This window comes from Etheostoma spectabile, chromosome 7 (assembly GCF_008692095.1).
Source record: "Etheostoma spectabile isolate EspeVRDwgs_2016 chromosome 7, UIUC_Espe_1.0, whole genome shotgun sequence".
Classification (NCBI taxonomy): domain Eukaryota; kingdom Metazoa; phylum Chordata; class Actinopteri; order Perciformes; family Percidae; genus Etheostoma; species Etheostoma spectabile.
The window spans coordinates 1014610-1027382 of record NC_045739.1 but is presented as its reverse complement, the minus strand read 5'-3'; the positions used below and the strand labels follow the sequence as shown (position 1 = coordinate 1027382).

At 40.3% G+C, this 12773-nt stretch overlaps 1 protein-coding gene and 2 long non-coding RNA genes across 4 annotated transcripts in view; 2 read left to right on the top strand and 1 right to left on the bottom strand.

The window, feature by feature from the left end:
* The first annotated feature begins 4704 nt into the window (after positions 1-4704).
* LOC116692129 (uncharacterized) lies at positions 4705-6398 on the top strand. The gene is made up of 2 exons (XR_004332638.1): positions 4705-5013; positions 6123-6398. It is a non-coding gene; the product is annotated as an uncharacterized LOC116692129 (long non-coding RNA).
* A 41-nt stretch (positions 6399-6439) lies between these two features.
* dedd (death effector domain containing) overlaps positions 6440-12773 on the bottom strand; it is an 18932-nt gene continuing 12598 nt past the window's right edge. For both annotated transcript variants that reach the window (XM_032520143.1, XM_032520142.1), the window contains exon 5: positions 6440-10376. In XM_032520143.1, coding sequence (XP_032376034.1) covers positions 9970-10376 — 407 coding nt within the window. In that variant the 3' untranslated portion in view covers positions 6440-9969. The remainder of the gene's footprint in view (positions 10377-12773) is intronic.
* The window catches only part of LOC116692128 (uncharacterized), a 16556-nt gene continuing 15053 nt past the window's right edge, over positions 11271-12773 (top strand). The window contains exon 1 of the long non-coding RNA XR_004332637.1: positions 11271-11281. This is a non-coding gene — a long non-coding RNA (uncharacterized LOC116692128). The remainder of the gene's footprint in view (positions 11282-12773) is intronic.

Genomic DNA, 12773 nt, shown 5'->3' with positions numbered 1-12773 from the left:
GCCGATCTGGAATCTTGCCCCCTTATGAGGTCATAAGAAACAAGGTTACCTCACTTTTCTTTGCTTTACCTGCCCAGAGAATTTGGCCTGCGCATGAGATCTTTCTTGAGAAACAGACACAAATGGCACGTCCTAAGGAAAGCTCACTGTGGGACTGGCTCTAGTGGCTGTACCTAGGCTGACTTTTAGGAAAGAGACTTCAGATACAGTATTAGGGACCACTAAGGTCTATATCACGATACTTCGATCCAGATTCGTTTAGGGGACCACTAAGTTCTAGAAAAGAGACTTCAGACCAGTATTAGGGACCACTAATGTCTATATAAGAACTTCAGATACGTATTAGGGGACCACTAAGGTCTATATAAGAATTTCAGATACAGTATTAGGACCACTAAGGTCTTATAAAGAGACTTCAGATACCGTATTAGGGACACTAGGTCTATAAAAAAGACTTCAGATTACTATTAGGGCCACTAGGTCTATATAAAAGAGACTTCAGATCACAGTATTAGGACCACTAAGGTCTATATCAAAGCACTCAATACGGTATTATGGACCACTAAGGTCTATATAAAGAGACTTCAGATACAGTATTAGGGACACTAAGGTCTATATAAAGAGCTTCAGATACAGTATTAGGGACCACTAAGGTCTATATCAGAGACTTCAGATACCGTATTAGGGACCACTAAGGTCATATAAAAAGACTTCGATACGTATTAGGGACCACTAAGGTCTATATAAAGAGACTTCAGATACCGTATTAGGGACCACTAAGGTCTATATAAAAGAGACTTCAGATACCGTATTAGGGACCACTAAGGTCTATATAAAGAGACTTCAATACAGTTTAGGGACCACTAGGTCATATAAAAGACTTCAATACGTATAGGGACCACTAAGGTCTATAAGAGACTTCAGATCAGTATTAGGGACCACTAAGGTCTATATAAAAGAGCTTCAGATACAGTATTAGGGACCACTAAGGTCTATATAAAGAGATTTCAGATACAGTATTGGGACCACTAAGGTCTTATAAAAGAGACTCAGATACCGTATTAGGGACCACTAAGGTCTATATAAAAGAGACTCAGATACAGTATTAGGGACCACTAAGTCTATATAAAAGAGACTTCAGATACGTAGTAGGCCTAGTCTTAAGGACTTCAATACGTATTAGGCCACTAAGTTCTATAAAAGAGACTTCAGATACAGTATTAGGGACCACTAAGTTCTATATAAAGACTTCAGATACCGTATTAGGGACCAACTAGGTCTATATAAAGAGCTTCAGATACCGTATTAGGGACCCCTAAGTCTATATAAGAGACTTCAAATACGTATTAGGGACCACAGGTCTATTAAAAGAGTCTTCAGATACGTATTGGGACCACTAAGGTCTATATAAGAGACTTCAGATACAGTATTAGGGACAACTAAGGTCTATATAAAGAGACTTCAGATACCGTATTAGGGACCACTAAGGTCTATATAAAGAGAACTTCAGATACAGTATTAGGGACCACTAGTCTATATAAAGAGACTTCAGATACAGTATTAGGGACCACTAAGGTCTATATAAAGAGACTTCAGATACAGTATTAGGGGACCACTAAGGTCTATATAAAGAGACTTCAGATACCGTATAGGGACCACTAAGGTCTATATAAAGAGACTTCAGATACAGTATTAGGGACCACTAAGGTCTATATAAAAGAGACTTCAGATACCGTATAGGACCCGGCAAGGTCTATATAAAGAGTCTTCGATCCCGATTTAGGGACCACTAAGGTCTATATAAAAGAGCACCATGTCATGGGACCTTTAAACATTGTGAATACTATTTGGATTCAGTTTTAATCCTAGTCCTTCTTCAAAAAAGGGCTGTTACTGGTTTTATTGAAAAGCATTAATGTCCTTCGTTAGACTGTTAAAGGTAGCCTGACTTTACTAATGTGTGTTTGATTTTTTTGTTAAGTTGTAAATGAATTAAAATCTTTGCTGCAACATTTGTCAAACACTCTGTGTTGGTGCCTTAAGTTTTTCAGGAGGAAAATGAGTGCTCATTTTGAATAAGCTGACTTTTTCTACTTAAATAAAAGGCTTATTTCTCTCAAATATTGTTCAGAAATCTGTCTAAATCTGTTAGTGAGCACTTCTCCTTTGCCGAGATAATCCATCCACTTCACAGGTGTGGCATATCGAGATGCTGATTAGACAGCAGGGTTATTGTGGCTTCACTCTAAAATGTGCAGTTTTACTGTATTTGGGGGGTCCAAAAACCAGTCAGTTTGTGGTGTTATGGTACCACAGATTTAGACAGATTTGTGAACATTATTTGAGAGAAATTATAAAGAAAGATATTCTGTGCCCTTTCTTCTCCAAACGTACCTTTGCTCATTCCGGCCAAAAAGATCTATTTTAACCGCATCGGTCCACAGAACTTGTTCCCACAATGCATCAGGCTCGTCTTTATGTTCATGATGTTTGTGGGGAGGACGTAGAAGAGGTTTTCTTCTGATGACTCTTCCATGAAGACCATGTTTGTCCGAGTATCCCTTTATAGTGGACTGGTGAAGCCCAACTCCAGGGTCTCCAGGTCTTTCTGGATGGATCGGGGGTCTAACAGGGGTCTGGACTTGCTTTTCTCCCAATCCTGCGAGCGGTTCTGTCTGATATTGTTCTTGGTCTTCCAGATCTTTAACTTCCACTGTTCCTGACTACATTTCCATTCCCAACAGAGGATATTAGCATCTGAAAACCCTTTGCTATCTTCTTCTTCTTCTCCTGCTTTGTGAGCATCAACTATTTTCAGTTTCAGTTTTCTAGACAACTGCTTAAGAGGAAGCCTTGGTGCTGATTGTTGGGGGGGGGGGGTCAGATGAGTCTGGGCATTTAAAACCTTAAGATGACATCACCTGGTCTTTCCAGACCATGATTGAGAACAATCCATGACACTGTCAGGTCTCAGCTTTCCAAAGGGGGGTGCTTGCTAGAAACTCTGCAGGGGGCCCAAACTTTTGCAGACGTCATTTTTAAGTTTTTGATTTGGGTTGGGTTGTAAAAAAAAATTGTCTTACTTGACTCTGTTTAGTGGAAGCCAGATTAGTGATCAGCGTCTGAAGCCAGGGTGTTCTGTGTCACATAGGCGGCTTTCCTTAAACCTGGCTAGCTCACTGTAACTCATGCCAGTCGTTGGGGGGGGGGTCCCAGGTGGTACCTTACCTGCAACGTGATGCCTACAGTAAGCTCTACTTTAGCAGCACGGCTGTGTTCAGTAGCATAATTAATACCATTACTGCTTAAGCAGCAGAATCGCAGGCACAGGCGGAAATTGCAGGGGGTCAGGACACCCCCCCATCTGATCATTAAAACCATACGGTGTCCTGTAAATAATATATATTTGAAATAATTGTGTAAGTAATAAAACAATACAAATGCAAAGGTGGCAAATTTAAGTTTAGAAACATTTTAGGTCACCCCTTCCTTGCCTCACAGTGGTTTGGTCCACTGCTTGGTTTGCTCTCTTTACTTTAATGGTACACAAAAGTCCGGTGGGACTCGTGGGACAGATCTAATTAAGTCCTACACTTTCTGGTTTAAAAAGAAAGTGTAGGACTTTCTTTTTACTAAGCAAAAATTAGAAGGGGGCCCCTGGGATGGAATCTTATCAAATGGGGGTTTGTGGTCTAATTTGTGTCAGTCTATGGGTCCTTGACATAAAAAGGTTTGGGAACTTCAGATTTATGCTACACGGCTAACCTAGTTAAAGTTTAGGCGCTAAATTGTCTAAAAGAAGGTTTTGGAAACACTGTCACCACAGTCTATGATTTACTGAATAAGCAATACAGACTGTCTGCTGGGGGACACGTTAATGGTGTTAATTATGCACTGAATGTTAAAGTAGAGCTTACGGTAGACATCACATTGCAGGTTTTGTTGCCATGGGAACCTATATCAGTTATGCATTAAATCTATATCTATCATTGAACTACTAAATATGTCTGGAGTGTTCTCTGGACATTTGTCCACGCTGGCTCTAAAAGAAGTTTCTATAAATCACACAAATACAAATCAGTATGTTTACTTGCATATGAAATGTGCTATAATTTCTTTAAACCTTAATGTTACCACTTGTAACATCATTACATCACTTCGTCTGTTTTCCACTGGTGGTACGTTGCATATAATATAATTAGAAAATTGATTTGTCTGTTATTTAAATCTGATACATCAACTTTAAAGTACATAGAATGAGCAGCTCTGTTAGAAATAACGGTCAAATATATTCACTTATGAATTGACATGGTTTGTAATTTTCTGCCAGCATTACTCTCTTGCCTTTTTTGGCTTAGTGTTGTTTTTTACTGGAATAAGATTCACAGCCAGAAGTGGGAAGCACACAGTCCGTTCATTTAGTGTGGTAGAAAAGGTAAATGATGCTCTAAACCAGGGGTGTCAAACGTACGGCCCGCGGGCCTGAACCGGCCCGCCAAGGGGTTTTATCTGGCCCGCACAATAAATCTGAAAGTTAAAAATTGCAATGAGACATGAGCTAGAATTTTTTTAATAAACTGCTATTCCTAAATTGTCTGCTAGGGGCGCACTGTTTTAGACAAGGAGCAGATGAAAGAAGAAGAAAAAACAATGCTGAGACAGACACAGCTAATGTTCAGTGATTACTACGACACATCTACTAACTTTTGTACTCACCTTTACACCCTCATTAGCCAAAATGTCTTTGTCAAAAAGGAGGAAAGTGGCACACTGAGTGTAGAGTTTTCCAAGAAAAATGGACAGATTCCTATTTATTCCCAGAGGTGAATGGGAAACCTGTGTTAACAATAACCATTCACCTGTCGGTGTTTAAGGTATAACATTCGGCGCCACTATGAGACTCAGCATGGTGAAAAATACGACAGCCTGCAAGGACAACTGAGACTAGAGAAGATAAATGAGTTGCTGGTGGGGCTGAAGAAACAGCAGTCCGGTTTCACTCGGAGCCGAGAGGTCAGTGAAGCAGCGGTGAAATAGGGGGACCAGACGTCCCCGGCTGGATCTGTCCCTGGAAATGTCCCCGGTTTTCACTGTGACTGACAGACCCAAAATTGGAATGAAAGAAAGAAAACTGACCAGACGGAGCCGATCGAGCAGCGCTGCTCAGAGCTCAGAGAGGTTTTAGAAGCCGTGTGTTACGATGCTAAAATCACTGATTATTTACATGGAGTCTGGTGGGTTTAGCGAACGCAATTTCGCGGACATTTATGTTTAAAAAAATGATCTTAATCTTTAACAGAAAGGTCGACCTCCTTAAAAATCCTTCCCATAATGTTGTCAGACACTTAGAATATTAATCTGAGTCTGTTAGCAGCTAAACGAGCACTTTTATTAACGTAAATACAAGCTGGACAATTATCCTATTACCTTCCATTGTAGCTTGTTTTTCTCTGTTTCAATACTGCGTCAATGTCAAAGGAAAATATTTCCTCAATAGTTTATCTTGTATCCGATACTCAGCTCTAGGTCTAATGTCCCCTTTTTAAGTTTTACAAAAATTAAAAACCTTACGTGTTTTGGAGCTATACACGCTTCTGAGCTGAAAATGTCCCCGGATTTTGTCTGAGAAATCTGGTCACCTTACGGTAAAAGCCAGCTACATAATTGCTAACGAAATAGCATTAGCATTTACTTCTTTCCACTAAAACAAAGGGAGGGATTTATTGTTTTTTATGGCTATGATGAGCTGTGCTATGATTTTGGTCCGGCCCACTTGGCATAAAATTAGGCTGCATTTGGCCCCTGAACTAAAATGAGTTTGACACCCCTGCTCTAAACGCTCCCCTGTATGGGAACGTGGGTTAACAGAGAAAGTTAAAAACCACCACTGAATACCTGGCTCTGTCAAACTTGCTTCATAGCATACCCTCAGGACCACCCACCAAACATGGTATCATTTCACGTGTTGAAAGTAATGCATCGTACTGTTAGGGAGTATGGTTCAAAGGACATCCATTACAGACAATACATTCAAATCTAGGCAAGAACATCCATGGTCCAAATGAACATGGCTTGCCTTTTCTGTCGATCTGTTGCCAGTACTTCTCCTTCCTTCCTCTCAGAGCTCCCTGAAGTCATGAGAGAGACGAGCTGACGGGCCAGCAGGGAGTGAAGGGAAGGAGGACACGTCTAAGGAAAATGCGATGCACCCGGGACCAGTCTAAAGTAAATCAACATCCAGTTTGAACACAAATTTAAAACATTCCACATCATACACAAGGCTAATTTGTTTTTTAATTTTGTGTAGCCCAGATTTTTTTTTTTTTTTAAATTCCATCAGGATCGTCATGGTTTAAATATGTCCTATATATTCTCTTATCTGAAAATTGTACTCTGCTTTATATGTCATGTGACAAAAAAGCCCAACTAGGACTGGGACTTCAACAAACCCCATCCATTTCATTTATTAACAGTCCTACGTGTCTGTTTCCTGAAAGAAATGCAAAATTGAAGTAAGAAAACCTGACATCCAATAAAGTTATTTACAAAAGGTTAGCACTGTGAGTTTCTATGACATTTCTGGAGATAACAGCTTACATGCAGTTTTGTGTAAAAGACAGCTGTATATGATAACATAACATACAATCAACATAACATACACCAACCTATATAATAGATACCAACTTGCAACCAACATAAATTCCACATGAGGAAAAATATAAAATGGTAGGCCTACTCTATTTAATTCACAGTAATAGTGGCTTGTTAATCATGACCTGCGTGTTCTGATATGTACCCATGGATGTTATGATAGCAGAGATAAGATTTTTAAAAATAAGCGTTTTTAGCAGGAAGAATATATTTGGTAAAAACATACACTGAACTTTTAAAAGGGTACACAGATTTTTTTTATGTCAACCATTTGGCTATGTGCACTGAATAACAGAAACATGTCAAATATTAGCATTAGAGACTGGCATTTCAAATGACAAATTTTACTTACATTTAGTCTCTTATCTACCTCTGTTACAAAATCATCTCACCACAAAACAGCATTACGCTTCATCTTTGACATACTGATATATTATCACTGATATTAACATTTCCAAACAAAGGTACTTTGAGTTTGCATTAAGTCATAACCAGTCCTGGTAAACCAGTGATGACATTTCAGCATGTCAATTTCGTTTTTTGTTTTTTTGTTTTTTTTTAAAAGCTACAGTTTGAGGAGTTTAAAAGTGTGTGACTATGTTGCCCCCTTTCTATCTGTGTCACCTCTAGTCCAGCATCCCAAGGAACGATGTCCACATTGGACAGATACTACCGAGCGATGAACATCAAACGCCAATGCAGGAAGTAGTGTGTGCTTTATGCCGCTAATCAAAAAAGAAAGGCTGTGGCGGTTTGGGTGGTGGATGGCCAAGATGTCTTCTGACTTTGGTACAGGAGACTCTCATCCCATCAGACCTGCAGTTGACATTTGCCTCTTTAACATAACCACGATTGTTCTCTCACCATATTAGTTGCTGTGGTCAGATATTGTAGAAAGCAAGAATTTGAAGGATGTTGTCGCAAACATAACCCAGGATTTTGCAGGATTGTCTAATACTGTCATTTTTGTTGGGTCAAATTTTTTTGCAAATAGTTGCACTTAAACACAGAACATAAACTCCAGCCTACAGCCAGATGGCCGTTATCATAGATGGAAGTTCTGCACTTGTAAAATAAATAGGCCGGCGGTAGTAGTCTGTATTTCTAATCCACAAAGTATTACAGAACAAACAAGCCCACCAAAACAAATGCAACTGGAACTGAGAAGGTTGGCGTTGTACTGGCACGGTCAGGCAGCGATGTTTTTCCATTGTGAGAAGAAAACAAATGGCAAAGGAAAAACTATGAATAAATTGCACTAAATGGGTGGCATCTGTTACTGACTTAGGTAACGCTCTCACTGGCATCATCTATTATCAACATCTAATAATACATGAATAACTAGCTGTTGGCCACAGGAGGCTCAGGGCACACAATGGCAGACTCTCGTCTGGGTATGTCAGGAACTTTTACTGTGCAAGATTTCTATATCTGGCTTACAAACGGAAAGGTTGAAGGTTGCTACTCAAAAATAACAAGCTGTATGGGTTGGATGTGGACCAGTGACTGATCTCCTGAAGCTAAACATGATTACAGATCAGTTGTGGTTTTACATCCCCAGCCTTGTTGGAATCCTGCATCCTGTTTAGCTGAGTACAGCTCCTGTAATCTGAGGCGCAACAGCTAGATTTGCAGCACGAATGTGCAACCACAAAATCTGCATTAACTACCGCATGTGAGGCCATCATCTCCAATCCCCTCTTTAAAAAAGGTGTGGCTAATAAAGAGGACACTGAATGTAGTTTAGTTATCATCAGTATTACTGTCAACACGGGTTTGTCACAGGCACCCACCAAACCTAATGTCTTCTGTTAATCCACCTCATTCCATATACCAAAAAGAAATTAATATAAATTTACATTTTGGTTAATTAGCATTTCTGACAACACTGGAAAAGTGGTATTCTGCAACTATTAGCATTTAATTGTTCTAGATCTGCGCATTTAATTGTAGAAGACTAACATGTGATATACCTTACTGTTATGTTGACCCACACAGTTTTTTTCTGTACCAAAACCTCCATAAAAAGAACCCCAGTTTGGTTTGTGAATGTCTGTGGAGATGCCACACCCCATGATGGAGGATGGAACTGAGGACACCGGGACGCCTAGTTGGTCTAACATGTCCAATAGGGTGATAAAGTAATTGTACCAGTGAGCATGTGGACTCAACTACATCCTCATTCACCCGGAGGCGTATCAAGTCCACAGAGAGACTGCTGAGGATTTAACGTGCAAGTCCAACTGTGAATTATTTAAATTTGTTCTGACATCTTCCTACCTGCACAACTGAGACAACTCTACACACACTGGCTATGATTTTCAACTGTTATTAATTTGCTATTAAGGGTCATTTCAAATTTAAAAAAATGTCAGTGATATCATGAGTGAGACGATGAGTAAGCAGAGTTCCAGGCTGACAGTGAAACTGGCCCTAATTTGCAAATCCAAACAAATCTAAACCACCAGCGAATGACTTAATGTTTCACTGGATAGTATTAAACCCATTAGAATGATCCCAACGGTTAAATATTGGCAGTGACTGGACAATTGGAATTTCACATTAGGCCAGAATCCCAGCTGCTGGTAACAAGCCATGTTGGAAAACAGAATTTGTTAAAACAAAGCCAAGACACAACGTTGACAGGGAACAAATATGAGCCAATAAAAAAGGCTCTGAAAGGGTCCATCTTTACAGACAAGGAAATTCTGGAAAGTCTTGGGAAAGTAGGATAATACGCTGAAAGAAATATAAAAAACTAATTTTAACTCCTACAGTCTGTGCCTTTATACAACATACAGAACACTCTGTCATTGGGTTTATCCAATCAATCTGCAATGTACCTGAAAAACCAGTTTGACAGTAAGGTACAACTCCCACTGGGAGTAACTTCGTTGTATTGAAAAGAACTGGACTCTGAACAGGTTGTTGAGATCATCTATCTTTAGAATAACAATGTGTTTCAATGAGCTCAGTGCTTCAATGAAAACATAGCAGAAACAAGGAATTAGTTAAATTCAATGCACGAATGTCAGCATTATCCTCGAAGAAAATAAACAGCTTAACATTCAAAATAATGTCAACCTGTATACCCCTTCTTCTTTTTGCTAACATAGTTCCCAATGACCTCACATGCTATGCTTAGGGGTGTCAAGTAGCTATCCTATGGCCTTAGCTCTCTAGGAGTTAATGCAGTGGCTGGAAGTCCTTCAGTTCCTTTCAGGCACACACTTCAGGCACCACAAACCACATCTCACTCTGTTTCCTGTGGGGAAAGCCCGGCAGCATTTCCCCCGTAGGCTACAACCCAGAGAGCGTCTAAGATCCAGAGTCTTTGCTGTCCCCAGGTGGACTCCCTCCATTTGTGACCAAATTACGTAGCAGTTTGCGTCGACCAGCCTGGTAGTCCTCCTCGTCAACATTGACCAACAGTTTTATAGCTTCATGGCCCACAGCCTGTTTTAAGGAATCTGTGATGAAGACCCCTTTAAGGGCCTCTAACAGTGATCCATTGATGTAGTCCCTCCAGAAGGCATCCAAGTAGGTGAGCTCAGAGAACTTGATGTCACAGATGATGGAGCCCAAGTCTCTGGATTTGAGGATAGTGTTTGCCTGGTTGAAGCGCTCAAATTGTCGCTCCACTGCCTCTTGCTTGTTGGAGAAGACGTTACCCTGAAGCGCAGACTCATGCTGGCAGTACTCAGCACGAACCCGGAGGCGGATATCTGAGGGAGGAGAGCACAAGGTAATCATCTGAAAGCTTACAGGGTTCGGACACCTTTTCCAAGGTCAAATTCAAGCACTTTCAATGTCCATTTTAAAGCTTTTCCAGCACCTTACACCACCGTAAATTACATACCAATACATAGTCAAAATTATTAGTTAGTATTTTTGTCACATTAAAAGACATAATGCCATAAACAGCCAAAACATTGTTTTGTAATAGCAGAAGGAAAATTCAGATAATTAAGTTTTGTTCTTTTTTGCTTGCTATCTACCCTGCCTGAGTCAATGGAAGTGGGAGGATTTGAGCCAAATGACATGCAGCTGGGTCATTCTGGGTCACTCAGACTCAATCCAGGAAAACCACTGCACCCTTCTAGATTTTGCTCAAAGTTTATACTAACCTTAATGTCAGCCTTTTCACACTTTATTTTCCAAATCTAGGGCATGCTGTACAAACTTAGAATGGTTGAGTCATATTGACAGGTATGTCTTCCACCCTACAAAGTTTGGGCTCCCTCTCTCGAACTTGAATAATACCTTCCATTATATTAATGTCTAATATTGCTTCCCAGATAATGTCATTTTCAGGCTGTAAAACTGAAGTCATTTCAAGGGCTGAAAATATGAAGACATAGGATTTGAACTGAAATATTTTACAGGCCTTGGTTTTGGGACACATTCTTGTACAAGGTAATTCGTTTTTAACCAAGAAGACTGAAAAATAGCCTATATTAAATTTAAAAAAAAAATGTATTTCATTGCCAATACATGTACAAGTATCTATCAGAATAGGGCAGTGTATATATTATATAAGGCCATCCTCAACCTTACAGTGGACTCATGTTCACTCAGCGTTTTGTTGTTAAACTGGGTGTAAAAAGAGCCGTGCCGTTAAATCAGTACCGTCTGGATGGTTACCAAGGTAACGGTAGGTAGCTTACATTAGTAGATTACTCTAGAGGAAACACTGCAATACTAACATTACATTATCACATCCAGCAGGGCCAGATTAACAATTTCATGTGCCCTGGGCAACAAGACTCAAGACCCCCCCCCCAAAGCAATAATTGCAAAGTTGCTATCAACAGGAGCATATGGCCAATACTTCCATGATAACCAATCAGGCTTCTGCACGGCTCAATTACAATAACCTCCACATTTATAAAGGGGATTCAAGAGACACAACAGATGATCAAATGTTTAACACAACTTTTTAAAATTCATCTTTCCCAGAACTTGGTGGCTACAGAATAATTATTATTTGTTTCAATATGTAGCCAATCAAATACCTTTTGACTGCAACAGTGGCATAAAGCAGACAGCTAGGGAGCCTCGACTTAAACCACAGATTATTTCTAATATGCAAAATGGCAGGCAAATGGTGGGAATGGAGAAAAAAGTAGACCAATGGCAACACTCTGCCTCTGTCCCTCTCTCTGAATCTGCAGCCTCCTCTTCCTCCCTGTCATCTTCCTCCTCCTGATCCCTCTCTACCTCTGAATCTGCAGCCTCCTCTTCCTCCCTGTCATCTTCCTCCTCCTGATCCCTCTCTACCTCTGAATCTGCAGCCTCCTCTTCCTCCCTGTCATCTTCCTCCTCCTGATCACTCTCTACCTCTGAATCTGCAGCCTCCTCTTCCTCCCTGTCATCTTCCTCCTCCTGATCCCTCTCTACCTCTGAATCTGCAGCCTCCTCTTCCTCCCCGTTATCTTCATCCTCCTGATCCCTCTCTACCTCTATTAGAGGCTATTAGACACATTTGAAAAATCTATTATGGAGATTGAGTTTCCAATATAAAACCAACTTTATATTAGTTAGCGGGAGTGAGAAACAAGACATTATGAGGCCTGAACTTCACGGAGCACACGTTAGTACAGGGGGAGTGACAGGCTGCGGCTGGATATTGGAAGAAGGATGAGAAATAGTTTTAACATGATTTTAAAATGGCCATCTACCAAGCCAAAGTGCTTATGTTATCATTAGCTAACTCGTTCTGGTTTCCTAACTGCACTGCAAGTTATGGAAGGAGCTTAGCTGGGAGCTTCAAGGAGACAGCTACAGTTAATGTTAGCTTCCCTCCAGCTGTCAGAGTTATCACCTTCTAATAGCTTTATTCTCAGTAACGTGACAATCCGCAAGAAACAGGTTGCTTATGAATCACTAAAATAGTAGGCACCACCGTTTGGCTTAGTAATCAATGATGTTAGTATCATGGCTAACATTACTGTCACTTAGTTTATGACAAGATGTTTCAGCTGTGCTTTCTCGTGATGTCATTCTGGTAACCGAGAATTTTTGGTGCTCCCCAAAGATGTTTTAGCCAGCGTCAAAGTAAAATCACCAGTGCCAAAACCTCTTTACTTTCAGCTGCCAACTCCCCTCTCACCCGCAGTGCT